The 18,014-nt window shown below is 35.4% G+C and overlaps 1 protein-coding gene across 3 annotated transcripts in view; it reads left to right on the forward strand.

The window, feature by feature from the left end:
• Positions 1-15,200, forward strand: part of TRPC1 (transient receptor potential cation channel, subfamily C, member 1) — a 24,614-nt gene extending 9,414 nt beyond the window's left edge. For all 3 annotated transcript variants that reach the window (XM_010568354.1, XM_010568355.1, XM_010568356.1), the window contains 7 exons: positions 20-356; positions 4,727-4,866; positions 6,980-7,123; positions 11,130-11,305; positions 11,468-11,669; positions 12,211-12,405; positions 13,244-15,200. In XM_010568354.1, the coding sequence (XP_010566656.1) occupies positions 20-356; positions 4,727-4,866; positions 6,980-7,123; positions 11,130-11,305; positions 11,468-11,669; positions 12,211-12,405; positions 13,244-13,471 (1,422 nt within the window). In that variant the 3' untranslated portion in view covers positions 13,472-15,200. The remainder of the gene's footprint in view (positions 1-19; positions 357-4,726; positions 4,867-6,979; positions 7,124-11,129; positions 11,306-11,467; positions 11,670-12,210; positions 12,406-13,243) is intronic.
• Positions 15,201-18,014: the final 2,814 nt, after the last annotated feature.

The raw sequence follows: 18,014 nt of genomic DNA on the forward strand, positions 1-18,014 counted from the left end.
CACCCCCCCCCCCCCCCAGTTTGTTGCTCAGTCTAACTGCCAGCAGTTTCTAAACACTGTATGGTTTGGACAGATGGCGGGCTATCGACGCAAGCACACATGCAAGAAGATTTTGACTGTTTTGACAGTTGGCATTTTCTGGCCAGTTCTGTCCCTGTGTTACTTGTTAGCCCCTAAATCTCGAGTAGGTCGAATAATTCACACTCCTTTTATGAAGTTTATTATTCATGGAGCTTCATATTTCACGTTTCTGTTATTACTTAATTTGTACTCCCTTGTCTACAATGAGAATAAGAAGAATACAATGGGACCAGCCCTTGAGAGAATAGACTATCTTCTGATAATATGGCTGGTTGGTAGGTATGATTTGGGTATGTTGGATGACAATTGCTGATGTTGATTGAACAGTAATTATTTGTACTATCTTCTTATGAAATTAGCATGTTACTCATTGCGTGACTGAAGTTTACTCTTTGGAGGATAGCGTTACAAGAAGAAAAAAAACCCCAAACACATTTTGTGGAAGGGATGTGAAGTGTTAGAACTATCTCTAGTTATCACAGAAAGTGAAGTATCAGAATGTTGTAGGATCTAACCGAGGAGGAAAGTGAGCTTTTCTTCAGAAGGACTAGTAGCATTCAGAGTGATGCAGGTGAGATTCAGTTGTGCAATAACAAATTAATGTAAAAGCTGTGTATCTTCCTAGTAGTTTTAAAATTCTGATCTTTAAATAAAAAAAAAAAAGAAAGAAAGAAAAATAACCTGAAGGTTGTCCTGGGATAGAGTTAATTTTCTTCCTAGTACCTGGTACAGTGTGGTTTGGCTTTAGAGTGAGAATAATGTTGATAATACACTGATGTTTTAGTTGTTGCTAAGTAGTGCTTATCCTAAGTTAAGGATTTTTCATTTTCCCATGCTCTGCCAGCATGGGAAGGGAAGCTGGGAGGGAGCATAGCCAGGACAGCTGACCTGAACTAGCTGAAGGGATATTCCATACCATAGGATGTCGTGCTCGGTATATAAACTGGAGGGAGTTGGCTGGGAGGGGCGGATCACTGCTCGGGCATCAGTCAGCAGTTGGTGAGCAATTGCATTGTGTGTCACTTGTTTTTCTTGGGTTTTATTTCTCTCTCTTTTTGTTATATTCCTTTACATTACTATTATTGTAGTTTAGTTTAGTTATTGAACTGTTCTTATCTCAACCCACAAGTTTTACTTTTTTGTCTAGTTCTCCTCCCCATCCCACTGGGAGTGGGGAGGAATGAGCAAGCAGCTGCATGGTACTTAGTTGCTGGCTGTGGTTAAACCACAACAAAGGCAAAGCACGTGTGTGTTCCTCAGATTAATAGTTTTCTAACAGGTAGGAGCCTGTCATCGACTAGTTTTCCTTGGTGCTAAGTTGAGGAATAAAATTAATTCAGACATCGCTTTAGATTTTTTTCCAATGATTTTTCATGAATCGGTAGTATTATTTAGTATGTAGGTGGTTTAATCATTGTGAGTCAAACTTGTTTTGTTTTTTCATCAGCCAGCAATCCACAAAACTTATAATTTCGTCCAGCTCTCTTTTACCAGAAGTGTTTGGACAATGCACGTAGATATATGGTTTAACTTCTAGGTTGCCCTTTATGGAGTCAGTAGTTGCACTCGATGATCTGCGTGGGTCCCTTCAACTCAGGATATTCCATGATTCTGTGAATTCTATGAAAAAATTAGTAGGAATGATCTGAGCTTCTTAATTACTTCTGTGTTTATATATGGAATTATGCTAGAATCTGAATATTACTGGTAAAGTTATTGTTTCTTTGAAAATCTAGCTAAGATCTTTTTGTAATCATAAAGTAGATTAAAAGTATTTGTGCATTATATGCAAGTTAATTATAATTTTTCTGGATTGCAAGTAGTTGGAGTAAGCATGCAGTTACAGTCATAAAATCAATTCCTGCACTGTTTTAATTTCTATTTTAATATGCTCTGACTAGATAGAACAGGAGGATTCTGTACATTTTTGTTGGACTAATCCAACTTTAAAGAATTGCCAAAATTTAGGGTTCTGCAAAATCTCTTTCATAGTTGTAAATGTGAAATTTTTATAGTATTCTGCTCAGCTCAGGGAGAGGACTTTGAATATATACAAAATTGCCATTAACAGTAAGTAGTAAGTCAATCTTTCATGACTAATTCTTGATTTGAAAAGTGATTAATAATACAATTTGGACTTGTTGCAGCGTTGGAGTATTGTTTAAAGAAAAAAGTGTATGTTGTGTATGTTTATGTATGCATACTCCATCATAGTCTAATAAATTGAAGGCGTGCATTTACCTCATCCTTGTTTTAAAACATAGAAACAAGTATTATTTTCCCATATTATAATTTTCCATTTCTGTACATCATTGTCACCGATTATCATAACTACCTGAAAGGACGCATGTTAATTCTGGTTGATGCAGTAGAGGGAGCACAGGTATAATTTTTGTGAGTACTCGTGAACTTTTGTTTTGGTTGAAAACTCATAAAGCCTTTTAACATGTTTTTGTTGGTTCGTTTATGTTTGTTATTACATTAAAATTTGATAGATAAATTCATGGAAACTCATTCCTTAATGTAAGGTAATTAGATATGTATCATTTGGTTGACTGGACTTTTAAAAAGCAGTGATACAGTGGAAGACAGCAGTTTTTATCTAAGTAGTTGTGGGTGGTTTATTTGTTATTTTAGAGTGGGGTTTTTTGTAATTGTAATTCCTTTCATTGTTTAGCTGTATTAAAACTGTTGAGTTGTTCATGCAGATTTTGGAAATACCCAGTACCTCAGATACAAATGCATGCAGGTCTTAAAAGAAAGTTGAAAGCTTCAAATGTAGAGTACAAGCCAGTGTTACAGACTCCTCCTTTGATTTGAGATTCAGTATCTGATTTTAAAAATTCTTTTGTTCCATCAAATCTAATGTAGGCAGAAAGTGTGTCATTAGGTGGTCTTGGAAATTTTAATGAAAACCCATAGAAACATTTTATTTTCTTCATGTAGTATTTTAACATGTGGATTTCAGATAGGATTGGAAAATGACCTATAAGTAATATAAATCATTGAAATCACGTTACTTTTCACATTATTGAATCTTAAGGTTTTTTTAAATAGTAATTGCATTTATGGCTTAAATGCCTATTTTGTAATAACATTGTACTGTTTCCTTACAAATATTCAGTAAGTTGAAAAGAACGTATTTTGAAAATGTGTGACAACATTAACTGGAATAAAAAGAACCAAGTTGGACAAGGATTTACCTACATTATTGTCTTCCATAGCCCCATTAAAATAGTTTCTGAAAATCAATGTCAAAATGGTCACAGCAGAATTTCTAAGACTTAAAGTTAGCAGCTAGTTTTGTGTTCTACTAGATTTAACTTTCAAAATCACGAATACAGTAATTCTGTTTTCCAAGTTATTGAGCCTAAGTCATACAAGTGTCTTCCGCAGCAAAATAAAGCAACAGAACTCTAATTCTTGTGTATGTAAATAACATCAATTATAGCATCTTCTACTTCTCCAACTACTTTTAGTGATTCTGTAAAAAATACATGGTGATCATTTGGAGGGGCACAGAGGTTTTAGTCTAGAAATATTTTCTTTATAACCAGGAAGAAGAGAGATTTATCTAAGTCTTTTAACAAACTGTCCACAGCATGCTTTTTTTTTTTATTATGCCTTCCAACATTGCTGTAAAGCTGACTGAACAAATAAAGTCATGCATAAGTATCTGGTTTGGTTTTTTTTTCCATTCACTGGATCTTGCTCTTAGTGGGCCAAAGTTTTAGAGAAGTTGCAAAGTCCTAAAAGCTGAACCAAGTGTAACAGTTTTTAACTACCATTTATACACATGATGCTTTTCTTCTTGTCCTAAATATAGTAGCATATATCTGAAGTACTCAAAACCCCATTAAATAACTGATTATTCATAGAAATGAAAGGTGCCATTATATTTCATCTAACGGTCTTTTCAAGTTTTATAAAAATGTCAAATCTGTAAGAGACATTCAGTTAGTAAAATTCTTAGCAACTGTATTTTTCCATAGAGCCAGACATGATTAACAAGGCAAAATTCATTTTGCTAAAAAGATCCTGAATATTTGAATGTATGTTGCTCTAAGTTAAACTTCTGATTTTTGTAATCTTAAAGTCATCGTCTCTTTTCTCTGCTAATGTTATTGGATATCGGTTAGGGTAGGAAAAGTTTCTACTTTTTGGATCTTTTTGGTAACAGTTACTGAGCTCATTATTCCTAAAAAACATTTTCTAATACCTACACACTTCCAAAAAATACTTGATACTTTATATAGCAATGTAATGCTTTCTATAGTGCTTTTAGAAAAAGTTGAATACTTTTCATTCAGAAAACGCATTTGTATTCTAGCCCTCTACCTTTATTTAAATTTGACCTTTTCCTGTCTAATTTTTCTTCTATTCATTTCCTCTCATGCCCTTTTTTATTGGAGAATTTGTTTCTTAGTTGGAAAGTAGGCTTGAAAAGGTTAAACATCTTGTTGCCTTATGATTAATGCTTGTAATCCAATGCAATGCTTTTAGTAAGTTTACTTGATTAGTCTACTTCTTTCTCTTTGCTAAAATATCATTTACAAAAGCCAGTCAAAAGTGCTTTAGTTGTAAAAGAATATCTATTTAGTGCAATGGCTTGACTTCACTGGCTTTTTTTTTTTTTTCCCTGCAGGAATGGTGTGGTCAGATGTTAAAAGACTCTGGTATGATGGTTTAGAAGACTTTTTAGAAGAATCACGTAATCAGCTTAGTTTTGTCATGAATTCCCTCTATTTGGCAACTTTTGCTCTCAAAGTAGTTGCCCATAACAAGGTGAGCACCAATCTTCATAGATCCAAAGCTCCTCTGGGACTGACTGGGCAAATATAATTTTAGTACATTGCTGTAAAATATGTGAAGATGTGTTACGTCTGGTATGTTCGTAGTAGTATGTTGTAGTTCAGTGTACTACGTTAGTAATAGCATACTATGCGGGTACAGTTTAGGCTTCCAAGTTAGGCGTTCTATGTGGTACATGCTGTGTAGTTGTCAGGATCTCTGCTCTTGTTGCATTTGGGGCTTGAAAGAGAAGTTGATGGGTAAATGGGAGTTAGAAAACGCATCAAGACATGTCCAAGTACTCAGGGACCCCAAAGAGAGCTAATGTCTTCCTTGTAAGAACTGGCTGGTCTTCCAAATGGCTTGATGGGAAATCTCCCCATACAGGTCATCTGATTTTGTCTTTGAGTTCGCCTGATTCCATAAATCAGTACTATGAAAAAAGCTGATAGTAACATCTGTGTTTAGGTTGCCTAAAGCTTTTTGTTACAGAAAGCTTTATTTAGCTTTTGATTACATATGCTCATATGTCATAGGTGGTTGTGGGGGTTTTTTTAATTGTTTTTCATTTGGTGGGGGTTTTTTTGGTTGGTTTGGGGGTTTGTTTTTGTTTTGGTTTGGGTTTTTTTGTAGCAAGCAAAAAAGCCTCGAGACCATAGAGGAGCCTTATCTTTTATCTCTGAAAAGCCATCTGGATTTGATTGAAGATACAAGTTCTGAAAATGATCATTCTCATTCTGTTGGATGTGGTGTTAGCTGCACAGCATATGGCAAGCTGCCAGACCAATTGAATATGAATATTTTAGCAAAATTTAAGCCAGTGCAGTAGCACCATTATTTTGTATTGCAAACTGTGAGTTGACAGCTGTCTGGTGGTTGGGAGGGGAATAAACTGGTTCAGTTCTTTCCAATTTGGTGTTTGGCTCATTTCCCTATCCTTGCTTGATTCAGAGGCTGGTAATCATTTGGAATGGAAAGCTACATTTCTTGGAAAAAATAGAGAGAGAATGCCATGTTGGGCTGTCTTCCCAACCATTTGCTTTGCAACCAGCACTTTTGTAGTAGTAGTTCCTTTGCTGAGATAAGAGCGCTTTGCTACTAATTAAAGTTGTAACCTTTTTGAAGATGCAGGACTCCTGCCCTATGTAAACAGGCACAGGCTGGCTTTTTTGCCACTTTTATATGGCAAAATTTCTTTTTATAGTTTATAAATTATTTAGAAAACCAACTAAAAATGGTTGGTTTACATCTTAAGCCCGTATTGTAGGCACTGGAGCTGTAAGAAATAAAGGAAGAGTCTCTGTAGCACAAGGATTTGTACACATGCAATTGCAGTGTATAAAAACATATTTATCCCTGTTTCTTGCCATCTTTGTGCAGCATACTTTTGGGCAAGTTATTTTAAAGCCGGTTTGAGTTCCTTAGTTTTTGAATGTCCATTTTGAGACAGTAGAACCTGGTAATATAAATGTCGAATGTTTTCAGCGAAGCCACAGGTTACGGATCTGTGGATATTATGTGACTAGTTGAATAGTATCTAGTGGATATACTTTAAGGGTGTGTTTACACCAACAGTTTACTTGTGATTTCCATTCTCTGTAGTCATTCATAAAATCCATTGAAAGAACCCCAGATCCTAAGTCTTTCTAAAACTTTCTAAAACTGGTTAAGACCAGCTGTCAGCACATTGCACTTGCATGTGTACATTAGTTTTCTTAGCAGCATTTTAATACTGTTTTTGACTGAGGCCTATTACACTAGACAATGCATATGTTTATAAAGTACATGAGTCCCCGTTTCAACAAACGGTGCAAAACAGAGTAGAAGGGAAAGCAGAACAGAGGAATAAATGGTTTGCTGAGCGCGTGAGTAGCAGAGTTAGCTGTTAAATTTAAACCATCTGATTTCTGGCTCCCTCTGGAATGGCTTTTAAAATGCCTTTTTCTAAAGAGTGAGATATCTGAAAGAGGTAAGCCATAAATGAATCCTATGTGTTAATTTCTTTTATGCTATTGCCTGTTCTGGAGGCAGAAGTAGGGAGCAGTGCATGGGTGTATTTCTGTATATATAATGTCAGTAATCTCAGTTTGTCCTTTTTATATTGCAGTTTCATGATTATGCTGAAAGGAAGGACTGGGATGCATTCCATCCTACCCTAGTGGCAGAAGGCCTTTTTGCTTTTGCTAATGTTCTTAGTTATCTGCGTCTCTTCTTCATGTACACAACCAGCTCTATTCTGGGACCGCTCCAGGTGAATATCATTACTGCTTGAGAAAATTAATGCTCTTAATTTGCTATGAAGAGTCTTACTGAAAAGACAAAAAGAAGAAATTAAAGTAAGAAAGTCAGCAAGTAAAAAGTAGAAGTGATACTGCATTGAAGTTGGGTTTTTTAATCTCATGTAAAACATACTGATTTCCATGGAAAAAGGTATGAAAAAGAATGGAAGACCTAGTGTAGTTCACTTTCTTATAGTATTTTTCCATAACTGTACCTATACTGTCTTTTTGTTTTCATCTGTTCTTACCTTAATGTACTGCATAAGTGTCTGCAGTTTGAAAACTGTTAACGATCAGGTTCTTCTGTGCAAATGATCATCCTAACTTCTTATATTTAAAAGAAAGATGAATGAGATGTGTAGCAAGGAAGAGTAATCAAAAGCATTTCTGTTTATGTCTGTGATCCCACTGAAGTTGCACATTGAGTTGAATTGTGCAAATTGCTTTGCTTTGAAGAATACAAATATCTCAAGAGTATTGAAGTAGTCATCTATTTATAGCCAGTTATAAGAAGGGATAACAGCTTTATTCTTACTTGGAATTTGCTGGAGCCCTCCAGTGAGTAATAATGACAGTAAACCCCCCACATTTTAATTATGTAATGTATTTAATTCAGTCATCCAGAGATGGTAGGGGGGAAGCATTAACAGTCTTGGGTTGTGATGCTGGAACAGCAGAGACCACAACAGTTTCTAAGCTGAATTCAGATTTTTCACTTAAAGCTGGAATTTAGCCTGGTTTTGTGCAAAGAGTTTAATTTTCTTTTCCTGAATTGCGAGCAGACATGGAGTTTTCTACTGAGTTTTATGCCATGTAGCGTTTTTTTGTTAGCTGGTTTCTTTTTTTTAAGCACAGATCCTCTCATCTTAGTCTTGGTGCTGTTCATCGTAATAAACTTCGGATAAACTGGGTGGACTTGAGGGTGCAATATGACACTATACAGAAGGTCTGGTACCTTTGGGGATAGGGGAGGGAACCTGGACTGTTATTAAGACAACACATTTAGGATGCAATTACCTCCCTCGGTCCTTTTTAGAGTAATAGGAGAAAGAAAGCTTCCTTCTAGAAAATACTGTGAATAGAAATCACCTCTTACTCCACTAACAACATTTTTTTCCCTTCTGTGGTTTTTCTGTTCAGCCTAAGTCCTCAGCACTGACTGATTTTGGTACTTTGCCAGAGAAAAGCCCTAACAAACTAAAGCACCTGATAGTAAAAGCATAGCTTACTGAAAAAAGCTTTCCATAGGTATACTTTCAGCTTCTCTAGACTCGCTTCCTGGGAAACTTATGATGACAAATCACATCAGACAAATCACTGTTAGGTTGTACTGATGGACTCCCCCCCCTCCCCCTTTATTTATTTATTTATTTCCATGATAGAATTTAGTTAATATAGCTGGTTGTCAGCATTGTCGCCGGGTTTGCAATTGTCTTTTGAATAAAAAGACCCTTGGAATAAATAGGGTAGTCATCCAGTGATCATAGCGATGGAATTTGTCCTAATAGGTCAAATCAATGCTTTGTCCTCTCTTCTAGTTTTAAGAGCTTTGTGGCAAGAGGATGACCTGAAAGGACGCTGCAAGAAACATTATCGCTATTAGGCATAAAGGCAGAATAAATATTTGGCAACTATTGTTCTGCAACTAGAGCTATACCGAAGGAGGTTCTGAAGTAAATAATTTTGGCTCAGGTCACTAGGTCTTGTATCAAGGCTTAAGGGTCTAGCTGAAAACCTCCAGCTTGATGGTTCAGTTCATTTTAATGAGTTAGAGTACTTAATCTTGCTGCATGAATAATTAACTTTTAGAATATTTTTGTTTCATATAGAATAGTGCTTCCTTGAAAGAAAGCAAATCACTTTTTAAATTGGTCTTTTTAACATCATTGTAAAAAGCGCTTTGAAAAGAATGTTCATAGTTCTTGTAACCAGTTTTATATTATTGGAAGATGCCTGTTTCTCCTCTCAGGGTTTTGTTTGTTTTACTTCTTGCCCTTGTATTGCTGCTAATTATTTTTATATTTTTTCTTTTATACATTTTTAAATGGAAATGTACTTGCATACTTTGAAAAAAATACTAAAGTATTGATGTTGCAGTAAGCATTAGGCTTGTTACACAAATTGATTGAACACTGAAGTCTCTCCACATTTTAAAGAGATTCACTGTTTAATGTGCATATTTATTTATGTACTAGATCTTTCACAAGTTTTTTTATTAGGAGGCTATGTTATGAAATTTTCCAAGTAAATAAAAACAGTCAACAGTCACCCCATTCAGTGGCACACTGAAGCTTATGTTATTACCGTTGGCCAGTACAGCTTGTGCAACAACTCTTACAGTATTTTCTGAAAGTAGGTCACAAAGTTCAAATGGTGGCAATCAAAAATGGCATGTAAACCCAACAGTGTGTGAGAGGGAAGGCAGCTATGTTCTCTTGGCTATTAGAGTTATTTTTAAGCATTCAGTTACTTATTCATTAATAAAACCTATTTTAATGCAGATTTGTAAGCTGGCTGTGTGGTGCTTTTTTATTATTAACAGAAGATAGAATAATATTCCCCTAGATTAGATCTTTAGATTTCAAATGCTTAGATATTCTAAATACTTAGAAAGGAATAGCATGACTACATGAAGAAAGCAAGTGGTATTTGGGCTGTGTTACCACACTATTCCAAACAGAGTGGTTTTGGGTGGTTTGCACTTTTTATGCATTCCTGTTTCATCTACTTTGTCTCTCTCTTGCCTGCAACCATGTGTCAGTTAAAGGGTAAATGCTTTGTTGTTGGTGTTGTTTTGGTTTTTTTCTTTATAGGGTTAGATGTGATGAAACAGTAGAGTGGGGATTGCATGCATCCTCTGACCAAACGATAGAATTACTGCATAGCTCTGCCTACAGCTGCAGATTCTCCATGACTGTGGCAAACTGCAAAGAATCAGAGAGAATCTGCTGTGCAACATGGGTACTCAGTGAGTTTCCAGCAGCATGGCAGGGAGCAAGAGCTGGCACTTCACCTCCCAGTATACTTGTACTTGCAAAACCTGACCATACATTTCTGGACTATGATTTGGTCCAGATTGTGATTCATATAGGATCAGGCTTTCCACATACTGATTTATATACAGGATTAGATTTACCTGACCCCATTTTATATATTTGCATTCTTTATAATAGTATTGTTCTCTGAAGAAGTATGTAGGAAGAGTAATTTAAATTGTGTAAACAGTTTGTGCTGTGTCTGTGTAAAAATTTACACTTAAAAGCAAGTTGAGGTCTTCTCTGTGTTTGAAAAATGCACAAGCATAATTTTATTTCTTTTAAAGATGCTGTATTTGTACTGTTGCAAACTTCTGTATAGGATGTTTTGAAATGGAAACTAATGATCTGAATTTAGTGTCATGTCTTCTATACTTTACACCCTTTAATTTTCACATGCTTATGCACCTACACATTGTGTATATTTAAAATCTTACATAAAACATACAGTGAATTAATTCTGTGTTCTGCAGATGGGCTTTGGTATACTACTTTTTGATAAGTGATGAATTATGATTCCAAATGTTTTGATTAATTCACTGTCCTTATTAAGTGTTTTCTTAACTTTCTATGACAGTATTTATGTTCATATGCATTTCATTTACTGCTTTTATCTATTGACTTGTGAGTTCCTTATTATCATTGGTATTACAAATAAAGAATAAGGTGTACATATTATTGCTTATGGTTAATGGAAGGATATGAACTTATCAGGCGATGCTAAAACTACTTAAATTTTCTTATTAAAATCTAGAATTTTTCACTGATAAATGGTACAAGGGTACCTCCTGAATTTGAGGCCTGTTTACCATTTTAAATTTTAAGTTAAATGTTTAAAATGTAAATAGATTTTGTTGTTGTTGTTGATTAGAGGCTGAAGGAGAGAATACAAACAAGAATAACTACATGTTTTACTAAAATTGGAAATAAATCTATTTCACAGATTTCAATGGGGCAGATGCTACAAGATTTTGGAAAATTTCTGGGCATGTTTCTTCTTGTCTTGTTCTCATTCACAATTGGATTGACACAACTTTATGATAAAGGATTTACTGTAAATGAAGAAAAGGACTGTGCGGGTATTTTCTGTGAACAACAGAGCAATGACACATTCCATTCGTGAGTTTGATATTTATGAAATAGCTGTATTGTTCTAGCCCTTAATTCCTAATAATTAAACAAAACTGAAATTTGTCACTGAACTTGAATTTACATTAAGTAAACTCACTTTTGGTGCTTGATTTACCTAACCAGATTTTTTTCTTTTTCTTGTTTTTCTAGGTTTATTGGCACATGTTTTGCTCTGTTCTGGTATATATTCTCACTGGCACATGTAGCAATCTTTGTCACACGTTTTAGCTATGGTGAAGAATTACAGTCTTTTGTTGGTGCTGTTATTGTTGGTACCTACAATGTGGTGGTTGTGATAGTATTAACTAAACTCCTTGTGGCAATGCTTCATAAAAGTTTTCAGCTGATAGCAGTAAGTGGTTTCTGATTAATTACCAATATTTGCTAGTTGTATCTTTGGATTTTATACGAATTTCTTCCTATGATGTGTAAACTAATCTACAGACCTCCATGGATGAGCTCTGTCTCTGAGCTCACAAGGGGCATCTTTCCTTCAAATATGAACCTTTTATTTACTTATATCCAAATAAAATGGGTACTTTGCATGTTGAATATGTGCAAGGCTTTGGCCCTCTGGGAATTGAAGACTTTCTTGATACAATGCCTGTTCAAGTCCAGATGCTATTCTTGATAAGGTGTGGTGCTGGGGCATTTGATAGGGGGTTTATACCTTCATAGCTAAATTTTGTATTTGCACTACAGTATATGGTGAATTGAAGATAGATGTTTTTATTTTTAAAAAAATATTAAAATACTATATAATCTATATATTAAAATACTATATAATCAAAGTTAAATAATGGTCAGTTTTTCAGGTATGAGAAAATCAAACTTATGAAATAGCCTGTTAATATTTTTGCTTCTGATCTCTGTTAATGTTTCTGATGCTTTAGAATCATGAAGATAAGGAATGGAAGTTTGCTCGTGCCAAGCTTTGGCTTAGCTACTTTGATGACAAATGCACACTACCTCCACCTTTCAATGTTATTCCCTCTCCCAAGACTATCTGTTACCTTTTCAACAGTCTCAGTAAATGGATCTGCTCTCATACATCAAGTGGCAAAGTGAAACGTCAGAACAGCCTAAAGGTAAGAAATAATTGGGAAAGCTGTAGGCTCTGAAGCTGGAAAGGTGCTGCTTGCTAAAATGAATCAGCAAATTGCTGCATGAAGCTGCCTGTCACATGGTGAGTGCTACTAAGATAAATAGGAACTATAGAATAATGTGTGTTGAGTCCAAAATATAAACAGATAAGTCTTACCTATTTCTACTTAAGTAAGTTTCTATTAATTTTCAATTTTGGGAATTTCAACCCCCTTCCCTCCAACCCCCAATTCCCCCAGAAATAGTCTGGAAAAAATGCTTTGACTGATTGAAAACTCATAGACACCTCAAGGAAGTATGTGCTAATCTCAGAAAAGGTGAGGTTAGAGTATTCTTTGGGGAAGGCAATTGGTTTTAAACATGTTACAGAAGTGTCAAATAACCAAAATGGATCACTGAAGCATCTCATTGGGGAGAGGGATTTTTTTTTTTCTTCAATAAATGTTTTTATTATACCCTGTAATTTTGCGTACTAATTTTGCATCTTTCAGCTGACAAAAATGGCATTAAATAAACTAAGCTCAGAGACTTTATGGAATGTGCACTGACAAAGATTCAGGAGTATGGAACTCTTAATTGCCCATAGGACAATTAACCAAGCCAGGTAGATTAAAAATGTTCAGTTTTGCTGGTACAGCAGATTATAATTTAATTTAAATTTTGCTGGCAATTTACATGCATTGTGTATTTGTGCACATCAGGATATTTCTATAAAATAGCTTTGTTATTTTGTTCATATTATTCTCTGTATAACTGTATACAGGCTTTAGGATTCTAAAACAAACCACTTTTCCATAGTAAATGTGTGGTGTTTGTTTAAAGGAATGGAGAAATCTGAAGCACAAGAGAGATGAGAATTATCAAAAGGTGATGTGTTGCTTAGTCCACCGTTACTTGACTTCCATGAGACAGAAGATGCAAAGCACGGATCAGGCAACTGTGGAAAACCTAAATGAATTGCGGCAAGACTTGTCAAAATTCCGAAATGAGATGAGAGACCTGCTTGGCTTTCGAACTTCTAAATATGCTATGTTTTATCCAAGAAACTAAGGACTAATTTTTAAACAAAAAGTGTGTACTTTTAGATACCTATAGGTGAAAGTGTTGACCTAATTTTGTTGCCAGACCAAATAGAAAAGAAGATTATTGCACAATAATACATTTGAAAATGTGTTTGCATGAGTTGCAGCTAGATGTGGAAGTGGTGGAAATAAATGCAAAAACAGATAGAGTAATTTTCTTAAGCTCTTAATCTTAGTGTGTATATAAAATTTGTTTATAGGAATTTTTTTAATGTTCCTCAGACTGTGGCTGTCAGGTGTCAGAGCTTCATAACTAGCACAATGTGTTTATTTCTTCTATTTTTGCTGTTTGTTCCTTTTTGATACTTGTTTTTCAAGTTGTGGGAGAAGATAGGCTTTTTAAAACAAAAATCCAGCCTATGTTTATTTTTAATAGAAAAGTCAGATATAGAATAATAGAGAATTTCCAGCACAGCTGGAAATTACGTTTGACTGTAGGTTACAGTGCATGCGAAGACTGTATGGCTTTGAAAGAGGCAGTTCTAGTGCCAAGTTTTGTATGTTAACATTGACTGTATACTAACATTTATAGAATACAGAAAATCAAGTCATCAAGACTCTTCCCTTTCATGGGAACATTGAAATTTTGAACTCAAAATAGACCAACCATTTCTTGAATGTTTATGGTTATGTGTAAGACAATCAATTCCTGTTTGGATTTTTCAGCAGTGCCTCAAAAGTATGTTTTACTACACATGTTAAGATTGGGAACAGAATTTTAAAGATAACCTGTGAACTTTTAAGATCTAGTATCTTAGGGTTTTAAAATCTGGATGAGAAATTATTTGAATTATTAAAACCTGTGATTTAACAAAAATGAGATGGAGCATGTGAGTGCTATTGTTTGCAATGCTGAACAATTCCTGTGAAACACTGTACACTTCTTTCTGTGAGAACATACATTGAATCTGGTCATTGGACAGATGTAGTTTAGGAGGGCCTGCTTTAGACAGGTTTTACTTAACCTACTTTTAAACTTGTCTTTCTTTTTTCCTTTTTTTTTTTTTTTACCACAGTTGTTGCCAAGCTAAACATTTTTTTGTGTCAGGAATACTATGTTTTGTGAAAACATGTGATTTGACTTTGCTTACAAGGGACAGTAAGGGCTTTGTGGATTTTCTGTGCTAGAGGGTCCTATATGGCTTTATATGCTTATATATAATTCAAGTTGACAAACTGTAATTGAGAAATGCGAGATTCCTGTATTTTTAAGTACAAAATAAGTATATTTATGACAACTAAAGGATTGATTGACAATTTTACTGTTACAATGCTGCTCTTCTAAAATGGTCTTACGTCGAGAAGGCGCAGGTAGCCATAGTGGTCTTTGACTACAGTTGATTTGGGGAGGTTGATAGGGTGGAGGCTTATATGAATGTTTACTTTTTTGAAGGAATTCTTATAAAACTCTTTCTTGTAAAGGTAATATATTTTCTGTACTATGAAATTATGTATATCTGAACTAGGGTTTAATACTCTGCTTCTAGAAGTCCTGTAGTATAGAGGGATTCTGATAAGTGTTGGCTTTTCATGTGAATAAGCAGCTAACCTCTTGTGTTCAAAGCAAAGAGGATCACTGAATTTTGTATTTGGACTCGGATCTCATGTTTGAATTATACATCAACATAAAAACTATGTGCTGTGTATGTTACGTATATCCAAGAAAGGAAGCAGACAAATAAAAGCTCTTTGAAAAATATGGCTGTATTAATATTAGTCATATTTGAAACACATTATATCAGGTACCACATTGAAAGTAATTTCTTTCTCATGTTAAGATAATAAGTTTAAGGAAGGTAGCTGGTGTTAATGTGTTACTACCTTTTTTCTGTGTGGACCCATCCTGTTAACTTTAAGTTCATTTAAATGGCTTCATGTAGTGCTATGAACTGATACCTGAGCTAGTCCAAAACAAGTTAGATTGGGTTCTAGATGCACTGTTAGCTGCTTGACACTTGGCTCACGCTGGTAATTCTTGTGGGAAACTTTGTGTGTTTATCTGTATGAAGCAGCATGCTAATGTAGCTATTTCTAATTCATTGCTTTTGATATGTTAAGCAGAGCTAGCTCGGTCACTGTCCCGTGGCACTGTGTTCTACTACAGTATAGACATGTCCTTGGGAAGAATTGTCTGACTTCAAGGCACTTTGGGGGATTTGGATTGGAACTGGGGGTTCTGAGTTTTTATTTGTCCTTGAAATACATACCTGTAAAATGATAGTTACCAGAGAAGTTTGTTCTCTGTAGGACCTTAGTTGTATGACACTTTGCATCTCTGCCTTGGTTGAAAGCTGTTGCAGTCTTCCTATCTACTTGGCTACTAATCATACAGAGTGCTTTGTACTATTTAGTCAGTTTTGTCTTGCCATTTAGATTTTCCTAGTTCACATGTATTAAACATGCTATTGCTTTCCTCACTTGGCAATTTAATACTGGCTGTTCCAGAAGTAGTCTGCAGATGTTGGGGCTCCAAGATCTCCCTTATGCACACTCACAGAACAGTTCTGGATATGCACAGAGACAAAATTTTAAGTGTCTGTGATACTTCTTTAAACTGGGATGTCAAAGAATTAAGTTTGGAGAAGCTGGAGTTTACTTGGCTATAGCATTCAGAATTTTTTTGTACAAGTTGTAGTGCAAGTCATGAAAGGACTAAGCGGTTTTTTTGAGACTACTGAAAAATAATTTTTCTTTCATATTAATGTTTGTTTTGTCTTAGAGCTAACTTTGCTTTGATGAATGAAAAATGGAGATGGAAATTTTCATGCTACCTGCATTTGCAGTAGAAAGGTCAAAACCATTCATTACTGAGTCGGCTTTCTTTATGCTCTTGCTAAACTATGGGTTTGATGATTGTTTCTGTTGAAATGATTTCAGAAGTTTTATTGCAGTTAGATAATTTTGATTCTGGTTGCAGGCTGGATTTTAAATGTCTGAAGTTTACAGTCACTACATGTACTTTTAACAACCTGTAATAGTTGTTACCTATGTTTTGTAACCAATTCTTACTTGAGAGAACTGGTACTGCTTGTGTTTCTTTAAGTCCTGGCTCCTGTTGCAGGTCTACTGCTGTCAGTGCTTTGATTTGGGGAAGAAACTAGTCTACAGGGAGTGTTGAGAAGAGCAGGCAGGAGCTTTCCCTACCTGCCATTTGGGAGACGAGGAGCAGTCTGCCAGACTCTTCTTGCCTCACTGGAAAAAGCTGCATGACAGATGGTCATGTCATCATAAATAAAAATAGATTACTGTAGTTCAGGACAGTTCCGAGCATGATTTCCACATTGCTTCTCCCCGGGCTGCTGCTGAGAAATGCTGAGAGCACTGTGCAGAAAACCCTTTAATCTGCATAGAAATCAATACTGGAAAATTAAAATTACCATTTAAAATTTTTAGAATTACAAAACTACATCTGCTTTAGAAAAAAATGTTGCTGTCCGTTCCATAGAGAAATGCTGTTTGGTTTAGTCAGTAAGGCAAAGGCCTAGCAATCTGTGAAGTGTGGTTACAGCACTGAGCTGTTTGGTGTGCGCTGCCAGCACAGCCTTTTTTGTACCTTTGTGCCTCCCTCTGATTCTTTTGTCTCCTGCCTAGCTACCTGTTCAGTCTTCGGAACAGATGCTGCTATGCTACTGAGTTGCACTGTGGCAGTACTTCTTGGTATTACAAGTGAGAATCATAATTGAAGAAGAATGGTGATCTTCATTCCACTGTTGAAATAAGCAATGAGTACTTCCAATAGGGACTGTGTATTTCATTACAGTTTCCTGCCCATGGTTACAAATTACAAAAAGAACTCTCGTATGGTATTTATATACAAGGAAAACAAGTACTTAAAGGAATCTTAGATTCTGTTCCATCCATGTAATTTTTATTAGTATTCAAGTTCTACCCAGTTTGAAAATGTATTGAATATCTGCTTTTGACCAAAATGTTCTTCAACTTCTGAGTATTAATCTTTACCTATAATCTGTTTCTATTCTTCCATCTTTGGTTATAGCCTTTCAGTTTCAGAATAACAAATAACTGTATACAACAGACCTGACAAAGACCTCTTAACATTCTGACATTGTCTAACTGCTCCCAGTCTGTTCCCTCCCTTATTCTCAAAATAGCTTCTTGTTCAACCTTTTGCATATGGGAATGAAATAAATTAGACAGATATGCTACTATTTTCACTACTGGTGCCAGACTGAGCATTGCTGTATTGTTCATCCTTTCACAGTAGAGACACAAATATAAACTATTTGCATGTGTGCTTTACTGCCACTAGATTAATTCCTACCTTCCTCCTCCCTAATTACCTTATGGAACTTATTAGTGATATCTACTAACTAGATTATAGTCATCAGTAGAGAAAAGCATGGTGCTGTTTTACAGTTGTCTAATTTTTTGAAGAGTAAATCCAGTTCCTATTCAAATCAACGATTCACTGACTTCCATGGAAGGGAAATCAGGCCCTTAACCATCAAGGAAGTGTAGTGTCAGACAGTCATACTATGCAAGACCCAAAC

Source organism: Haliaeetus leucocephalus, unplaced genomic scaffold (genome assembly GCF_000737465.1).
Source record: "Haliaeetus leucocephalus isolate CR32 unplaced genomic scaffold, Haliaeetus_leucocephalus-4.0 Scaffold240, whole genome shotgun sequence".
Lineage (NCBI taxonomy): Eukaryota > Metazoa > Chordata > Aves > Accipitriformes > Accipitridae > Haliaeetus > Haliaeetus leucocephalus.